The sequence below is a fragment of the Hemitrygon akajei genome, chromosome 2 (genome assembly GCF_048418815.1).
Source record: "Hemitrygon akajei chromosome 2, sHemAka1.3, whole genome shotgun sequence".
In the NCBI taxonomy this organism is placed as follows: domain Eukaryota; kingdom Metazoa; phylum Chordata; class Chondrichthyes; order Myliobatiformes; family Dasyatidae; genus Hemitrygon; species Hemitrygon akajei.
Genome location: NC_133125.1, coordinates 41682493 through 41702462, shown reverse-complemented (window position 1 = coordinate 41702462; position 19970 = coordinate 41682493). Strand labels below are relative to the sequence as shown.

The window sequence follows — 19970 nt, the reverse complement described above, 5'->3', positions numbered from 1 at the left end:
CTCAGTTCAGTTGTACTTATTATACTTCAGTTGTAATTTGCTGCTGTTTTAATCAAGAATGACAGAAAGCAGATCTGACAAAAAGTTTAACATAGATTTAAAGACAGAATAGCTTTTAACTTATACGTTTAGTTCAGTTGACTATAACTCGAGTAAAACTACGAGGCTTTGAGTAACAACAAGGCAAGAGTTGACTTATTAAGATTGACGTATGCAGGCCCAAGTAAACTTTAGATAGTCAGGAAAGTCCATTTCAGCAAGACCTAACCCTGCTGGTAAGAGCTTGGGAAATTGCTAAAGTTTAAGCTTTGCTCTTCCTCAGCACTGAAGTCAGCAAAATCCAAACCAATTGAGTTCCAGTAAGACAGAAGCATTATAATATACTTTTACTGCTCAAGCTAAAAATTATCTGCGCTGTTTACATCTTGGCATTTGGGCAAACAAACTCCGTGGTTGATGTGCAGGAGCAATTTTCCTGTGAAAAACTAATTTTTTGGGCAGGGAATATTGGCAGAACTATTTTCTTCTTTGTGTCTATATTATTCTCATCTTTTCTAATGTATGCTCACAAGACCGTTCTTCTTTACTGAATTATAACAGCCCAACAATATTGAGATTTACAAAGAAGCCCTCACCTTATACATTCCAGCACACATATTATGATAAGCTTGGCTCAAAGTGATTTCTTTGCTTAGAGGTCGAACTGTATTTAAGACAAAGAAAGGCCAATTTAAGGTCCAATGAAAATGCAATTATTCATTTCTTAAAAACACATTAAAGCTTCAACATTAGTTTAACAATTACACTATAAATGTAGTTACATATTATATTACATTCCACAGCTTATTTCCCAAACTGACAGGCAAGATATTTCTAATAAAGCTCACTTTTGCATTAACCCACTGCAGTACTACGCCCAAATGAAGACATAATTGGGGTTTATTGTAAACACCTTTCTTCTTTTTCTTTGTCTTTTTGCTGCTCCGACCTTTCTGCTGTTCTTCTACAATTCGTTCTTCTGCCATTTGTGAGGAATCAGCACGGCTCAGTGTCGATATCAACCAAGCATACAGGAATTCTGAAAGGTACCTGTAGAGCAGCATTCACCAGAAAATAATCAAAGATGCATATTGTACAGTACCTTTTGGATACTCAGCTGAAACCAAGCAACTGTCAATGGATTTTAAAAGAACATGTTACAAAGGAAAGATCAAGAACCAAACAGCAACTGTATCAAAGCAGCTAATGTTGCATGCATTTCACATTATAATAAGCCACTTTAGCCAGCTGATGATAATGTAAACTTCAGACGAATACAATGCAGCATTATTCCTGGATTCTTCATGAATGTGGGAAGAATGCAATGTTATCATAATATAAAATATTGCAAAGATTTAAAATCAATGACAAATATGGGGGCAAAAACAAAATCACATCTCATTATCAATTCCTTCAATGTCACCCGAATAAATTAACTTACATACATCTTAAAATTTTGAAACATTTAATTAAAAATAAAAATCAATTGTAAAAACCAGTGATTTTAAAAGATATTTATTTTCTTTGGTTTTATGCCCAACTGTCCCCTACAGTTTATTTTAAAGTCACATGTGAACCAAACAGGCCAGAGACTGCAACAGTAATTCTATTAATTCTATTCTATACATAGTTCAGAATAATCAAAGAAAAATAATAGTGACACTATACTAATGGAGCAAAATCTACCATGTTTTTCCTCAACATGCAAATCAAAGCTTTTTAACTCTACACTGTTCACAACTACCAGGTGGAAAAAAATCAATAGATTGAATAGCCATTATGTATTTTTTAATCTAAAGTCCAGATCACAGCACCACCTAAAGCAGTTGGAAAGTACCACCTACAATTGTACAATTTAAATATAGTAGTTAATTTTTCATACCAATACACATAGTAGTACTCATGCATGCTGTAAAGTTCCAGCTCAAAACCACTCAACAGGTACTGAATCATGATCCGAAGGTTATGGTAGAGGATCCAGGTGCCTAAACATGCAAGATGTTGTCTTTGTGGCTCCTGCTTCAATAACATGCTATGGAGTGCTGCATCCACCTTCTCAGCCTGCAAGCAAGAGTTTAGTAATCGTTAGTAAAAATTGCAAATTTAATAGTGTTCAACGTCGGAGATTTTCATTCCTTGTATTCGTTTAAGAAAAATAACATAAACAGAAACACTACTCACTGGCTGACTGATACTCAAAGAGCAGTTAAGATGAAATTCACTTTCAGATATACTAAGTGTGATCTTGTCACCACCTAAAGCTGAGAAATAGCCATAACCTTAGATGAGATATTTAACTATTACCCTTTAAGTATAGTCAATTGAAAGTAAAATAAAAATCATAACATCATTCTGAGGAATAATTATTCATCAAATAATACTATATAACTATATAACAGTACAGCACTGAAACAGGCCATCTCGGCCCTTCTACTCCGTGCCGAACGCTTACTCTCACCTAGTCCCACTGGCCTGCACTCAGCCCATAACCCTCTATTCCTTTCCTATCCATATACCTATCCAATTTTACTTTAAATGACAATACCAAACCTGCCTCTACCACTTCTACTAGAAGCTCGTTCCACACAACTACCACTCTCTGAATAAAGAAATTCCCCCTCATGTTACCCTTAAACTTCTGCCCCTTAACTCTCAACTCATGTCCTTTTGTTTGAATCTCCCCTACTCTCAATGGAAAAAGCCTATCCACGTCAACTCTATCTATCCCCCTCATAATTTTAAATACCTCTATCAAGTCCCCCCTCAACCTTCTACACTCCAAAGGATAAAGACCTAATTGTTCAACCTTTCGTTGTAACTTAGGTGCTGAAACTCAGGTAACATTCTAGCAAATCTACTAAATGTAGATTAACTAATTATTTACTTAAATGCTACTTATGGGGTCTGGCTATAGGAATATTGGCCATTACATTGCTTTACAATGACAACAGCATGCTTTGAAATATCCATGTGTCATGAAAGTCTTCATGTTTTCACTCCCTTTTCATTGTTCAGGAAAATACCTCATCTTGGAGAGTGGCAAATTCCTCCAGAATGTGACCTAGCTTATCTCTCTGCCGAGCTCTGTTGTGTCCATGAATCTGGATCAAACTACAAAATGGCTGCAAACAAAAAGAAAAACAAACAATAAATTGATGGAATTGGCATCACATCTTTTGGAATCTGAGCATTTCAAATCATGATAAATGGCAGAGGCTTTCTTTCTCAAGCCACCTTTTATAATAAAGACAGTAAGTTAAAATTGCTCTGTTAAAAGTTTATACTTTCTATGTTGATTAATTTTTTTCTGCAATAAAACCACCTCCATTGAAGAGATGGAAAGAACAAATAGAACTCTACTGACCTATCCACATAATCTTTGCGCAAAACATCAGTGCATAACAGATTTTAAAGAGTTCCCGTAAGGGCGAATTTCTCACCTTTGTCTAGTTCATTGTAGCTAATGTAGAATGAAACTTTGCTTTACTGAAAATCACAAGCAAGAACTAAAAATTGACAGCTTTGTGCTACAAAATCAATGCAGCCTGCCATGATATGTTATCAAACACCATTTCCAATAAGCACATGAATAATCTCTAATAAAACAATTATGGATTGATTTGTATACATCTAGGTAGAAAAATAGCCTTAATGAAATAACGGAATATTCCTGTTTATAAAAATAATATGGGATGTACCTCCATTTTGAATGTCTATGTTCACAGATGCCATAACCTAGAAAAGAATAACTAAACTTTGTCTTTTCTTTCCACTGCATACTAAAAAAATGGGGGAGATTGACTTCATTGTTCATAAAAATTGGCAATGTTCTTAATAACACAAATTTCCCAACTGCCATAAAATAAAAATTGATATTGTTTGCTGTACCTGTTAAATTATTTCACTGAATGCTGATGCCTCATGTTTTAAAGGATACAAAAATGAGAGCTGACTAGGTAAATGCATTCAATTGATGAATGCAAGGTGATCTCAACTTGAAGTAGAGACAGCCATGGGAAACTTTAACTTTCCTAGGTTGAAGAAAGTGCTCAGATGTTGCTTTTTACACCTATATGTACAGTTGCCGACTGGATAACCAAATGTGAAATTTAGATTTAGAATGAGACCACCCACACTTCCCTTGAATGTCACACACATAAATCCGTCTGTACACAATAAAATGGTTCATTGATATTCAACGTCCAGTCCTGTCTTGTAGATGAATAAAGCTGCTTCGGTAAAGGTGAAAGGCCTTCAATATTTAAGAAAAAAAAAGAGAAGGGAAAAGCAGCAGCAACAGAACAAAGATCTCTTACTGTGAAAAATATGAATCTAGAAATAATCTGCACAACTGAAAATCTGCTATTTCAAGTAAATAGATTCTTAAGCATTCAAAGTAACACGATTTGCTTACCCGTACACAGTGGGTAACAAATGAGTCGATGTAATCCTTAGCTTGATGATTATTATAAAGACAACATCTGAAATTACCACAATGAGGCAAGATTAGTGTCATGTTTTCTCAAATCAAGATATACAAGTACTTAGAGTAGTGATTCAAAAGTTCAATGAAAACTTTACTTGATGTGGCTGTTAAACCTACAATCATCTTAATGAAAAGTTAACATTCAAAAATTTTTAAAAATATTAAGTTTCAACTTATTTAGAATATCTAATTTTTTAACATTCTGAAACTGTTCAGCTATATTGTCCTAAATCGTTGCTCATCAGATGTTAAAATACCATTATTCTTTTTGTTTTTAATTTTATTCAATAGTCTTACTAGCTAGACACAGTGCCTGTAAACAATCATGGAGTCTGATAAGTACTTATACTGTTGAATTATTAAAATATTACTTAATAGTTTAGGACAATTATTCTATAAATCCTCCAGTTAGAAGATGATACCTAGTTGGATTTCTGTTGCATATTACTTCATATATTAGCATTTATCAAGTGGAGCCCCAGATACTAAAGCCCATATTAACTGGGGTCAATCATACTGATGCAGATGACAACAGGCTGGAGTTTTAAGCGAGGGTCCTTGGGCTTTGGCAGGTTCCCTAGATAGCTCGCGGTTTGATTAAAATCTTGGCATTCTGTTAGTTGCAATAGGATCAGGAAGTTTGGATGCCTAATCTCAAGGTAGGGAGAGGTCTGAAGATGCAGGAGCTAGGGACACTGTGCAGGATGGGAGGTAGGACTCCTGCTCCTCCTGGCTCACAACGAATTCTATGAAGCACTTACCTTCACCCCACATTGTTCTTGCCTCATTGCAGCTGCTGGCTTCCCCAAGGCCTAGGAAATTCTGCTTGTGCACAGTAAATCTGCAACGCAGATCAAATCAGAGTCCTCCAACCTAATTTAGTATAATTAAAATGCCAATCCTTCATCTGAAAGTGGCCCCAACCAGCTTTGTCTGACCTTTAATGAAATAAGGTCTCTAGGTTGCAGCTACCTTCCAGTCATACTAGCAATTTCATGAAATTCACCCACCTACCGCTAAATAAAAAGAGCATTTACATATCAAAATTGCAGCACCTCATTTCAGAGTTTTGATAGCCCATGCTAAACTGTTAATACCACTCTTGTACTTAAAATAGCCACAATTTTAGAACCTTTCAAATATGAGACTATTTTTTCCTTTTCTCCTATTGCAGAGGCAGGATGCAGTGATTAAGTACAGTTCCTCAGGTCCAGTCAGGTCAGCACAGTAATTTTTTAAAAGTATATGTTCAATATTTGTGTCACTGAAAAAGGACTTCTTTAAAAAAAAAATTGTAGCCTCAAGTAGTTTGTTCTTTTATGGACTAGAATTATATCTCTTTGCAGCCAGAAACTGGGAATTTAAAATTCTGCTAATCACATTGAGTCATGCTGAAAGAAATGTATGGTTCACTTCTCTCTAGTGACTAGTTAGATCAATACCTAGAACATTTGCAGCTTTGTGGGCCGAAGAGCCTGCATTGTGCTGTAGGTCTTCTATGTTTTTTTTTCTATTTACACTGATTGGCTCAAGTTTAATATCCTTATCACCTGCTGCTATATGAAATAAAACAATTGCCACAGAATGCATGAAGCTGCAAAATTTATTAATATTGCAAAAGCCACTAGTATTAATTGGAAAAAAAATCTGTGAAATAGTACACATTGAAGATAAATCCTTTGCAGGAAATAAATGTCTCAAGTGAAAATAAAACCTCATCTCTGCAGAAAAAAAATCCACAACTATACAAAAATCTGATTAATGCAGCACCAAAAATTGTGTACAAACAAAATTTGTTTGTATTTATATCCAGGTATATTTAGCCTTTAGCCTGAGAAAATGATAAGGTGGGGGTGGGGGGGGGGGGGGAGAAACAGTAAGAATCATGCTACGGGGCAAATGAGCATATTCCAAGATAACACTCCAAATGAAGCTGGTAATATAGTGTATGATTTTTGCTTTCAGCATTTAAAAAAACATTTGTTTTTACACATGAATTATTTTATATTGGAGCACATCTGTTCCATTTGTTGGCATTGATGTAATAAACATTTTCTGCTGGAATTAGGAAAGTGAAACTAGAGAAATATTGACTTTGATGAAATTTGTTATTCCAAGCAGAAGAAATGCCAAGTTGAATGGCATAAGCATATACTAGAAATTTGATCTAAAAAGGGAGAATATGCTGGAAAAGCAGCAACCTCAAAGAGAGAAAAAGAGTTAACATTCTGAGTTAATGAATTCTTCCTAAGGCTAGTCAGAATTAAGCATTTCTGAATTCCAGCATCAGCGATTTTTTAAAAAACAATGAAAAGTGAACCTATCTACATACCAAGGATCAAATCAACCCTTCTTTAATGGGAGATGACAAGGAATAAAACAATACTGCAAGGCTGGTACGAAATAATAAAAATGCAGATGCTGGAATTCTGAAATACTCAGCATTCTGACATGTGTCTTCCACTTGCAATGTTAACTCTGTTTCCCTGTCCACAGAAACTACCTGACTGCTGTATCAGCTTTTTTCTGTTGCTCCAAAGATTAAAATGCAGCTTATGCAATTGTTTATTTTATTGTGTTTGTGAAATCAATAGATGATGAAATAATGTATTTGTTCAACCGATGCTACAGAGTGAAAAATACTGCTCTTTTAAAACAAGTTACAATATTTTATATACTCACTTGGGTGAAAGCACAGGAGGACTGACAAAGTATCTCAGAGCATCTTTTATCATGTCCTGCATCAAATGTGTACCAAATACCTTCTTATTATCCACTAAGAAAGTTGCCTGTAAAATAAACATTCTGACTGTACCTAAGTTTACTAATATCATCCATAATCATTCTTAGTTTTAAAGAGTATTTAGGTTGTCTATTTCTAAAAAAAAAAGTTCAGTGGAGAAAGTTCTATATTACGTGCCTGGAACTGACATTCTGCACTTCGAAGAAATTTATCAGAAGCCTTCATTGATAATTTATATTCGGTAAGTACAAAGGAAAAAATATCAGTAAGACTATCCCAAGCTAAAAAACTTGCATACCTGCAACAGAGATCTTGAAAGAACACAAGGTGACTGTTCACTAAATTCACAGAAGAAGTCCTACAAAATAAAGTTTTTAAAAGCACTGATAGCCTGATAAACTGTAACTTAAAAATGATATATTTTAAGAATATGTTAATAGCATATTATGGAATATCCTTCTGAAAAACACATAATTCTTACAAAGAACTTGATTGATATTATTTCCATTAATTTTAAAACAATATTTAGTCTACCATAAAAACGCTGGACATCAACTGGAGTTCATGAAGTATATGTGAAGAGAAAAGATATTAATTTAAAAGCAAAAATTTTAAGAGTGCGATCTAAAGTAGAAGTTACTGTGTATTCTACTAACAGGTGCCATGTTGTGGTGGTGCAGTCTGTGGGCCACCATTACTGAAAGATAGAATGGTCTTATGGGACACGCAAGGGATAAAAGGATACCCAAGTAAAAATTGAAGAAGAATAAGCATGTTGGGTTATTTTATAAAGGTGATACATGAAAAAAAATGCTTGCTAACAAATGGGATAAAGGAAGAAAATTAAACAGAGTTCATACACTTTTGGTGTAGCATTTTCTTTGAAATTTCTTTTTTCTTCCCTTCCCATTGAATGATATTGGCTTTAATGGACTTTAACTTTCATATATAAAGCTGTACTGCAGATATATAAAACTGTACTGCAGCTTAAAAATTTGCCACACATATAGAAATTTACTGCAGATTTTCATGCAGTTCATTTTTGACTAAAACTTTTACAGAAAAACTGCAACATATAATGCCTGTCCTCACTCTTCATGATAAAAATGGAATAAAGATTCTTAGGGAGCAAGTGAAATTGTATGTGTTTGGGTCTGTATCTATGCAGTCACACTATAATTCAACCCATGATAGCCTCTGGTCAGTCCCACGTAAAAGAACTATGATACTGTAGCAAACTGAAAAATACTATCATGATGAATTCAATGATATAAACATGAGCATTGAATGTGATATATACTTTGAAACAATATCATTCTGTTCTTAAACAAATAGACAATAATTAGCAAACTGTATACAATAAAAATCACGTACTTACCAAAATATTGTGTAGGTTTGTCAAGCTGACAACTTCACAAACCATTTTAATTCGCTCTATAAGTTCTGAAAAATAGTTAACCATATCTTCCCTTTTTATAATCTTTGCATAGCGAGGAAATGTTGGAGGTAGCAATCTCTGATTGACCAGAGGTTCAAATCCCATCATTATAGGGTGATCTATCAAACAAAAGTCATAGTTTGAAAATAAATATTGAAGCCTTGAAAACAGAAAATTACAGTGATCTGTAAATCCAGGCTAAGATATTATTCTTTAGCACCAAGCAAGGAGGCTTTAATCATTTGAGGCAAACTGGCACACCACGGTGAGTTAGGAACAGTACGGTGTGACATATGCACATTTGTGCATGGCATACAATTCAAACCTTACAGCCAAATAATGGTCCACTATACAACATAGTACACACCGAAGAAGTAATTTTACACACATCAGGAGCACAGAACACCCGTAAATGCGTTAAATGTTTAAAAAAATTAACCATGTCTTCCAGTTTCTGATTCAGGCAATGAAAATGGACATGATTGGTTTAACATTATTCTTAGTACTGAAGCTGAAACAAAACAGGAAAAAGTCCCATTTCACTCAATAGACTAGTATTTTGATAACTTTCTTAGCAAAAGAATATAAATAGTTTTAAGAAAATTCAGAAAATGTTGTCACCTCCTTTTGTTGTATCATTTTGGGCCTGAATACCATGATGGATAGAGTTCTGTATAGCAGGTAGGAGATCAGCAGCTTGGGTCATTAGCTTCTGAGCTTCACTTACTGCACACATCTGGCAAATTAACAAAAATCAGTTTTTAGTTTGTAATCATTCTGTTCTTTTCAAGTAGTGCTTCTGATATCACTGAACTCTCCTAATTTATAAAGTGCACATCAATGAAGGAAGTCAGCCTTCTATCATAATTCTACCTAAACCATTATGCAGTTGATTGGCAGTAGTAAAAAACAACTTGGCTTTTAATCTCCAATTTCCATGCTCACTGTGCAACGTCAGCTTGCTTCTCTTTGACCAACTTGTAAATTCATTATTTACTGCCTCCCAACTTAATCTACCACAGACTCTACTGACAGCTGTCAGAAAAACTGGTCCTGATGCAGGGTGTTAACCAGCAGCTTGCGTTTTGTTTCAGATTCCAGCATCTGCACTCTTGGATCTCCACTGACACAAAACTGTTACATTTCTGTTCATTTTACTTCAACAATAGTCCAGATATGTTACATAAAACACATTTGTACAAATATATTCAGAGCCAGTGCATTCTTCATAATTATCAGTACTTAAACCTACTGTTACTCAGCTTAAAATATAGATACCTACTTTGCTGAAATTCTAGGACAACCACTGCAACTAAAATTAACAACAAATTTGGAATAAATTTTGTAGAGCCTGAACTTCTATACAATTATATTTTTGATTTGTGTGTCCACTAAGCTTCCACGATTTAAACTCCAATGTAGCAATATTACTTAACGAAAAGTACCCTGAAAAACTGAAAAACAGTGAAAAAATTATGAAGTTGCTTTCTTTAATCTTTTCATTTTTACTGTATACATTATTGTAATTAGCTCCATCAAATACTTGTAAATTTCTATTATTAAAATGTTATATTTTAGTTTGAAGCTACACTTTTTGCTAGTTTCCCCCAACTAAAACTAAACAAATTTGAGAGACTGAAAGCAATGAAGTTATTGAAAACTTTGAAAAACTGAACACATTGAACACAAGACAAAAACTGAACACTGCAAAATCTGCATCAAAAGTTCCAAAACAGAAATCCTTTACTGCCATTCAAGTTCTTTGATGACTTCACTAATAATAATCAAAGTCAATTTGGAAAATCATTCCAGAAACAGGTTTATTGTTTCTGATGGTACCTCTTTCTTTGTGAAAGCAATCAGGGCAGTCAGTAACAATCGAGTAAACTTCATCCTGCTGAACACTGCTGTGCATTGCTGATGCTGAAATATTAAGGGGAAATCTCATTAGAATGTAAACCATAATTTCTATGTTAAAGGTACGGTCTTCTTAAATCTATGTGCTCTTTCATTATCAAACATTATTCACTGAATTCTGTTTATGAATGGTGCTGCAAACAAATAACTCCTCCACAGAACACAACTCCACCACAAAATTTGCATAATGGATTATATTAAATTCCATCTTGCAATGTTTTTCTACTATTTGGCTCTTCTTTTGTCTTTAAATTTTACCCTTTTTTTGTTAAAATGGTTGTAAATGGCTAATTCAATATGCAACAAAACACAAATTAGCTTTAATGATGTTTAAAGTATGTGCTCTCATTTCATTTAGATTTACTCCACTCGCAAATTTGCTTAAATAAATTCTATTTCCTGCAGTACTGTAGGCACGGCTAGTGCGCTACAACAAGCTGCCTTCCATGATGTCATAGAATCAGACAGCACAGAAACAGGCCCTTTGGTTCACTACATCCAAGCCGCCAATTGTACCCTTTTACAAATCCCATTTACCCACAATATGTTCATAGTCTTTTATGTTTTGGCAATGCAAGTATTGTCCAGATCTTTTTAAAGTAAATGTTAAGAGAGTACCTGCGCACACAACCTTCAAGCAGCACATCCCAGACACCAACCAACCTCTGCGTGAATAATCCCTTCCTTATATCTTCCTTCCTTTCACATTAAACCTATGCACCTTCTTACCTTAGGCACCTGGTAAATGGAAGAAGATTTTCCACTATTTATCCTACTTATCCCAATCATAACTTTATATATCACTCAGCAGCCTCCACTACTCCATGGAAACCAAACCCAGCTTATCCAGGTTTTGATCGGGGCACGACTGCGCAAGCTTGTGCACTTCAGCCAAGTAGAACAGTGAGAAGAGTTTAAAAGGAGACAGCTTTATAGAGTGGGCATAAAGGAGCGGGTGAGAGAGTAGAGGGAGACAGAGTAGCAAGGCTTTGGCTCAACGGGGCTTCAGCAGTAATGGGTCGAGGTCAGGTAGGTTATCTGTGAAAAATAAAGACAGGAAGTATGTGTGTGAGGCCAGTGTTCTGTGCTCGGTGTCAGATGTGAGAAGTCCTGGAGACTCTCAGCCTCCCGGACGGCCACATCTGTGCCAGGTGCGTCGAGCTGCAGCTCCTTAGGGAACTTGTTAGGGAACTGGAGATGCAGCACGATGACCTTCGTCTGGTCAGGGAGAGTGAGGAGGTGTTAAGAGAGGAGCTATAGGCAGGTAGTCACACCGGGGCCTCGGCAGACAGGTAAGTGGGTAACAGTCATAAGAGGGAAGGGTAGGAGTCAGAGGCTAAAGAGTACCCCTGTGGCTGTCCCCATAACCAGTAAATACTCCTGCTTGAGTACTGTTGGGGGGGGGGGGGGGGGAATGGCCTACCTGGGGGAAGCAACAGTGGCCGCAGCTCTGGCACAGAGACCGTCCCTGTGGCTCAGAAGTGTAAAGAAGGGAAGAGGATGGCAGCACTGATAGGGGACTCTACAGTTAGGGGGTCAGATAGGCGATTCTGTGCGTGTAGAAAAGAAACACAGATGGTAGTTTGCCTCCCAGGTGCAAGGGTCTGGGATGTTTCTGATCGCGTCCAAGATATCCTGCAGTGGGAAAGAGAACAGACCGAGGTCGTGGTACATATTGTTACCAAAGACATAGGTAGGAAAAGGGAGAAGGCCCTGAAAACAGACTACAGGGAGTTAGGAAGGAAGCTGAGAAGCGGTACCACAAAAGGTAGTAATCTCGAGATTACTACCTGTGCCACATGACAGTGAGTATAGGAATAGAATGAGGCGGAGGATAAATGCATGGCTGAGGGATTGGAGCGGGGGCAAGGATTCAGATTTCTGGATCATTGGGACTTCTTTTGGGGCAGATGTGACCTGTACAAAAAGGACAGGTTGCACTTGAATCCGAGGGTGACCAGTATCCTGGTGGGAAGGTTTGCAAAGGCTATTGAGGAGATTTTAAATTAGAATTGCTGGGGGGGGGGGGGGGGGGTGGGAACTGAAATGATGAGACAAAGGAAGAGGTGGTTGGCTCACAAATAGAGAAAGCTGGGAGGATAGACAGGTGATAGAGAAGGGATACACTCAGACTGATGGTTTGAGATGTGTCTATTTTAATGCAAGGAGTATTGTGAGCAAAGCGGATGAGCTTAGAGTGTGGATCAGCACTTGGAGCTATGATGTTGTGGCCATTACAGAGACCTGGATGGCTCAGGGACAGGAATGGTTACTATGAGTGCCAGGCTTCAGAAAGGACAGGGAGGGAGACAAAAGAGGTGGGGGCGTGGCACAGTTGATCAGAGATAGTGTCACAGCTGCAGAAAAGGAGGAAGTCATGGAGGGTGTCTACGGCGTCTCTGTCGGTGGAAGTTAGGAACAGGAAAGGGTCAATAACATTACTGGGAGTTTTTTTATATATAGACCACCCAAGAGTAACAGGGACATTGAGGAGCAGATTGGGAGACAGATTCTGGAAAGCTGTAATAATAACTGGGTTGTTGTGGTGAGAGATTTTAATTTCCCAAATATCGATTGGCATCTCCTTAGAGCAAAGGGTTTAGATGGAGTGGAGTTTGTCAGGTGAGTTCAGGAAGGTTTCTTGGCACAATATGTAGATAAGCCTACAAGAGGAAAGGCTGTACTTGATTTGGCATTGGGAAATGAACCTGGACAGGTGTCAGATCTCTCAGTGGGAGAACATTTTGGTGATAGTGATCACAATTCTATCTCTTTTACCATAGCTTTGGAGAGGGATAGGAACAGACAAATTAGGAAAGCGTTTAATTGGTGTAAGGGGAAATATGAAGCTATCAGGTAGGAACTTAAAGCATGAATTGGAAACAGATGTTCTCAAGGAAACATACGGAAGAAATGTGGCAAATGTTCAGGGAATATTTGCGTGGAGTTCTGCATAGAAAGGATGGTAGGGTACAGCAACCATGGCGTACAAAGGCTGTTGTAAATCTAGACAAGAAGAAAAGACGAGCTTACAAAAGCTTAAAAAAAAACTAGGTAATAATAGAGATCTAGAGGATTATAAGGCTAGCAAGAAGGAGCTTGAGAAAGCCAGAAGGGGCCATGAGAAGGCGGACAGGATTGAGGAAAACCCCAAGGCATTCTACAAGTATGTAAAGAGCGAGAGGATAAGATGTGAGAGAATAGGACCAATCAAGTGTGACAGTGGAAAAGTGTGTATGGATCCGGAGGAGATAGCAGAAGTACATAATGAATACTTTGCCTCAGTATTCACTACGGAAAAGGACCTTGGTGATTGTAGGGATGACTTACAGCGGAGAGAATAGCTTGAGCATGTAGATATTAAGGAAGAGGATGTGCTGGAGCTTTTGGAAAGCATTAAGTTGGGTAAGTCACCACGACCGGACAAGATGTACCCCAGGCTACTGTGGGAGGCAAGGGAGGATATTGCTGAGCCTCTGGCGATGATCTTTGCATCATCAGTGGGGACGTGAGAGGTTGCGGATGATTGGAGGACTGTGGATGTTGTTCCCTTATTCAAGAAAGGTAGTAGAGATAGCCCATGAAATTATAGACCAGTGAGACTTACTTCAGTGGTTGGTAAGTTGATGGAAAAGATCCTGAGAGACAGGATTTATGAACATTTGGAGAGGCATAATATGATTAGGAATGACAAAGCCATGCTGACTACAGGCAGGTTGTGCCTTACAAGCTTGATTGAATTTTTTGAGGATGTGACTAAACACATCGATAAAGTTAGAGCAGTAGATGTAGTGTATATGGATTTCAGCAAGGCATTTGATAAGGTACCCCATACAAGGCTTATTGAAAAAGTAAGGAGGCATGGGATCCAAAGGGACTTTGCTTTGTCGATCCAGAACTAGCTTGCCCACAGAAGCCAAGAGTGGTTGTAGACATGTCATATTCTGCATGGAGGTCAGTGACCAGTGGTGTGCCTCAGGGATCTGTTCTGGGACCCCTACTCTTCGCAATTTTTATAAATGACCTGGATGAGGAAGTGGAAGGATGGGTTAGTAAATTTGCTGATGACACAAATGTTGGGTATGTTGTGGATAGCGTGGAGGGCTGTCAGATGTTACAGTGGGATATTGATAGGATGCAAAACTGCGCTGAGAAGTGGCAGATGGAGTTCAACCCAGCTAAGTGTGAGGTAGTTAATTTTGGTAGGTCAAATATGGTGGCAGAATATAGTATTAATACAAGACTCTTGGCAGTGTGGATCTTGAGGTCCGAGTCCATTGGACATTCAAAGCTGTTGTGCAGCTTGACTCTGTGGTTAAGAAGGATATGGTGTATTGGCCTTCATCAATTGTGGGATTGAGTTTAGGAGCCAAGAGATAATGTTGCAGCTTATGTAGGACCCTGGTCAGATCCCACTTGGAGTACTGTGCTTAGTTCTGGTTGCCTCACTACAGGAAGGATGTGGAAAGAATTAGAAAGGGTGCAGAGGAGATTTACAAGGATGTTGCCTGGATTGGGGAACATGCCTTATGAGAATAGTGAACTCGGCCTTTCCTCCTTGGAGCGACAGAGGATGAGAACTGACTTGATAGAGGTATACAAGATGATGAGAGGCATTGATCGTGTGGATAGTCAGAGGCTTTTTCCCAGGGCTGAAATGGTTGCCACAAAAGGACACAGGTTTAAGGTGCTTGGAAGTAGGTACAGAGGAGATGTCAGGGGTAAGTTTTTTTATGCATAGAGTGGTGAGTGCATGGAATGGGCTGTTGGTGTCGGTGGTGGAGGCGGATATGATAGCGTTCTTTAAGAGACTCCTGGATAGGTACATGGAGCTTAGAAAAATAGAGAGTATGGGTAACCTAGGTAATTTCTAAGGTAAGGACATGTTCGGCATGGCTTTGAGGGTCGAAGGGCCTGTATTGTGCTGTATGTTTTCTATGTCTCTTTCCTTACAAGAGATACATTCTATTAAGCAATAAATGGCTGAATTATCTTTGTATCCTCTCCAGCATATCACATCCTTCTGACAGTGTGGTGACCAGAACTGCACTCAATACTGCAGATATGGCCTAATCAAGTAGTAACACTATGTCCTAGCTCTTATATTTGGCCATGGTCAGCACATGCATTCTTCATCACTTTATGCACCAATGTGTTATTTTTAAGGACCTATAGACTTGTACTCCAAGGAATCTTTGTTTACTAGAGCTTTACCATTTACTATGTACATCCTGGCTTCATTTGCTTTCCCAAACGGCACACCTTACACCGGTCACAATTAACATTTCATTTGTCCTTGCTCCTCTCAACTTTCCAGCTGATCTATATCGTGGTGCAGCCTTAGACCTTAGTCACCATCTGTGACACCACCAACTTTCATATCATCAACAAACTTACTTATCATATCTCCCAAGTTCACATTCACATTATTAACGCACATCACAAAGGTCTCAGCACAAATCCTCATGGTGCACTACTGGTCACAGACTTCTAATCAGAAAAATAACCCTCCTCCCTCACCCTCAGCTTCCCAGAAGTCAAGAGATCAGTCATGGCACTTGATTCTGGTTTTCCTTCCAAAAAGCACTTAGCTAACTTGAGTCTTTCTCCTTGCTGCTTTGTCTGAAAAGGACTTTATTGTGCAAGCTTGGAAACATTTAACAGACTCCCCAGAACCTTGAATAACTGTTTTAATACATATTAAGAAAGTGTTCCAGTACTTTCTCAAGTTGGTAAAGCCTTTGTGTGCCACTGAGTGAAACCTGTACTTGAGTACCTGTACTAAGAGTATGAACAGAAATCACAGAACATTATGCTGTTAATGCATTGAATCTTTAAGCAATGTATTTCATTTGCTCCCAAATCCTGAACACTACCCACTGTACAAAAACAATACACACACACACTGATTTGATCTTCAGAATTGACATATACTCACTTCAAGCTCAACCTCTGGATTGCGCTCTTCTCCTTGTCGACTCCTCGTGCTCTGCCAGAAAAAAGAGAAACATACTAAAAAAATTGGAGAAACATTTCTTTTGGTTGTTTTAAAATCTGTATCCTCAACAAAGGTATCCCACATTTCCTGAAGCCTGCAGAGATTCAGAATAGTATGAAGATCTTCAAAAACTGCCACTTACTAAAAGTAAATTCATAAAATTCCACTCTTAGGCTGCAAGAGAACACACACTAGACCTCATTGAGGGGGTCAGAGATGGCAAAGGAGCTTTAGGATATCACCAGACTCTAGCAAATTTCTATGAATGTACAGTGGAGATTATTGGAACTGGTTGCATCACAACATGGAATGGAAACTCCAATGCACAGGACTGAAAGAGAGGGCTGTAGACTCAACAAGCTCCATCACGAGCAATCAGAGGAAAGCTTCAAAAAAGGTGGTACCTCAAGAAGGTAGCATCCATTGCTAAAGACCCTCAAAATCCAGTACATGCACTCTTCCTGTTATTACCATTAGGGGAGAAACACAAAAGCCAGAAGACCCACGTTCCATGATTCAGAAACAACTTCTTCCCTCTACCACCAAATTTCTGAACAGTCTGTGAACATAACCCCATTATTTCTTTTTTTCACTAATTTATTTTGTGATTTAGAGTAATTTTAATGTTTTTGTACTGTACTGCTGCCACAAAAGAAACAAATTCCACAACATATGTCAGTGATAATAAACCTGATTCTGAGTACATCCTTAGACTTCAAGTTTTAATCAAGAAATATTTAATATACAAAAGAATTTACTTGAAAATAGAGGAAGTATTTTGCTTTTGTTTTCCCACACTGACCTGACTTCAGTAGAAAAACATTTCTGTGGTAGAATAGTTAGGAAGTGAGTTCTACTCTGGGGCACTATTTAAAGCATACAGTCAAAAGATGGTATCACAAATTTTGATTTCCACTTCCCTTCAGAAAGATACATTTCACTTTTCTCAAGTCTTCCTTCTGACCTCTGAGAAAGCATTCATAGCATTAGTTTATATATTCTTTGTAGATTTATTTATTTCATTTAAAGACATCGTTGAATAGGCCCTTCTGGTCCTTTGAGCTGCACCACCTAGCCACTTCTGACAACTCCAAATTTAACTCTAAACTAATCACAGGACAATTTACAATGACCAATTAACCTACTCAGTACATCTTTGGACTTTAGGAGGAAATCGAAGGACCAGAAGAAAACCCACCCATTCCACAGGGAGAACGTACAGAGACTCTTTACAGAGGACACCAGGAGTAAACTCTGAACTCTGATGCCCCGAGCTGTAATAGCATTGCACTAACCGCTACGCTACTGTGGCGGGCTGTTGTAAGTGAGGAAGCAGATTCGATAGGTCTCACGGACAAGGACTCCGGACACACAGCCTTGGTAGTAAAGGATTTTATTTACAGAAGGCAAACGTGGGAAAATGGCAACAGAAGCAACATGCACATGCGCACAATTTACAGTAGTCGGATCAGCAATAAAACACATGCGGACAATTAATAAAATAGCGTGGGAACTAAGTACACGCATCCACACGCACAACCAAGGTAAAAGTCAATACGATACCCGCCACCCTTTGACTCTGTGCGGGCACGGCTCTTCTGCTTAGGGACAATACTCACACTCCTACCCTATTCAATGCACAAGTCACCAACAGCAGAGTGGTCCCTCGGTGATAGCAAAAAACAGAGCGGGTCAAGCACACATGGCTTCCTTTATAGTGCAGTAGGGCTGGAAGCCCAGCTGATTCACAGGAAAGCCAACAGTTCGGTGGCAGCAGGGTTAAGCTGATTACAAAGGCCAATCACCCGAGGTCAAGTGCAAGGCTGATTAAAAGGGCCAATGATTAGGTGTGCATTGATGGGCGGAGAGGGGGTCAAACCTTGATTGGCAGGTGGCGTGTCTTTCGACCAGGTAATGGGCAGTGCTATCACGTGACAGTCATGACCCCTCCAATACATGGGCAGCCAGAAAAGGTGCAGCGTCAGATGGTTTTAAAAGGTTGGCTAAAAGAAAGAAAGAAACCTGATGCAGGCAAACAGGAGCTAGTGGCGTCGGCCAGTGGCAGCACATCCATCCCCGCGATGGGGTGAAGGTGGCACAGCACTCGCCTCAACTCCTCTGCTCAGCCCTGTCATTCAATGACACATTTAGTTTTTCCAGTCACTCGCTCCACTTATTTTCCTTTGCGGCATTGCTGATGATAGTGGGCAGCTTGTAGCAGTGGTGGAGGTGGATTCTGAGTAAGTGTCCCATTCACACTTCTGGGTGATGATACACTACATGGCAAAATGTAATACTCTTCTCATTAATTTGACACTAATCTTTAATTTATTTTGACCAACGGCTTGATCATATGTATAAAGTTTTGTTTCATAAAAGCATTTATTGTAAATTATGAATATTTATTTGCTTGCTTTATCATTAAACTAGTTCTTAATCTACCCAATTATGTATTCTATAGGAATACTGAAGTAAAATGTATGCTTCACACTCTGAAATGATTAAGTACCTTCACTCTTCTTTGCAAATCATCTTCTACATCTTTCAACATGCCTGGAAATAGAATTTAATAAATGTTGAAAAACATTATCTTATACCATATTTTGAAGATTAAAAATCCTCAGTCATAAATCACACCACAGGAACAATAATCCCACAAGGATTGTTGATGGTTTAAAAATACTTTGTTCTATATGACATCTTCCTCTCTGAAATTTCATTAGGGATAATGAGGAAAATAATATACCAATCTTTTTCAGTATTTAATACAATTAATTACAAGATTTCATTTTGATGCATTTTCATTTCTAAAGGTGGGATATTATAAAAATACCAGTATCTTTAAAGTAATTGGATGATATGCATCACTTATTTCTTTGCCAACTGTATTCTAACTGTACTTCCTCTATATCTGCCTGTGAGGGACTCAATAAATTGAAAATCTGGCTGAGTGGTGCCACAACAACCACCTCATTCTCAATGTCAGCAAGACCAAGGAGCAGATTATTGACTTCGGGAGGAGGAAACCAGAGGTCCTCACGCTAGTCTTTGTGGGGATCAGAAGTGGGAAAAGAACTGCAACTTTAAATTCCTTGATGTTATAATTTCAGAGGACCCATCCTGGCCCAGAACACAAATGCAATTACGAGGAAAACTTGACAGTGCCTCTACTTCCTTAGTAGTTTGTGAAGCTTTGGCATGACATCCAAAACTTCTACAGATGTGTGGTGGAGAGCATATTGATTGGCTCCATCACAGCCTGTTAAGGAAATACCAATGGCCTTGAACAGAAAATACAAGGGTAAAGCCCTTCCCACCATTGCACACATCTACACAGAGAGCTGCTGCA

General features: G+C 38.2%; 1 protein-coding gene across 3 annotated transcripts in view; it reads right to left on the bottom strand.

The window, feature by feature from the left end:
* Positions 1-19970, bottom strand: part of naa35 (N-alpha-acetyltransferase 35, NatC auxiliary subunit) — a 53451-nt gene that overhangs the window by 11645 nt on the left and 21836 nt on the right. For all 3 annotated transcript variants that reach the window (XM_073070955.1, XM_073070964.1, XM_073070946.1), the window contains exons 8-19: positions 19131-19174; positions 16562-16612; positions 10546-10629; positions 9328-9442; positions 8647-8825; positions 7567-7626; positions 7208-7314; positions 4454-4520; positions 3063-3161; positions 1922-2100; positions 953-1089; positions 636-703 (exon numbers count right to left, since the gene is read on the bottom strand). In XM_073070955.1, the coding sequence (XP_072927056.1) occupies positions 636-703; positions 953-1089; positions 1922-2100; positions 3063-3161; positions 4454-4520; positions 7208-7314; positions 7567-7626; positions 8647-8825; positions 9328-9442; positions 10546-10629; positions 16562-16612; positions 19131-19174 (1190 nt within the window). The remainder of the gene's footprint in view (positions 1-635; positions 704-952; positions 1090-1921; positions 2101-3062; positions 3162-4453; positions 4521-7207; positions 7315-7566; positions 7627-8646; positions 8826-9327; positions 9443-10545; positions 10630-16561; positions 16613-19130; positions 19175-19970) is intronic.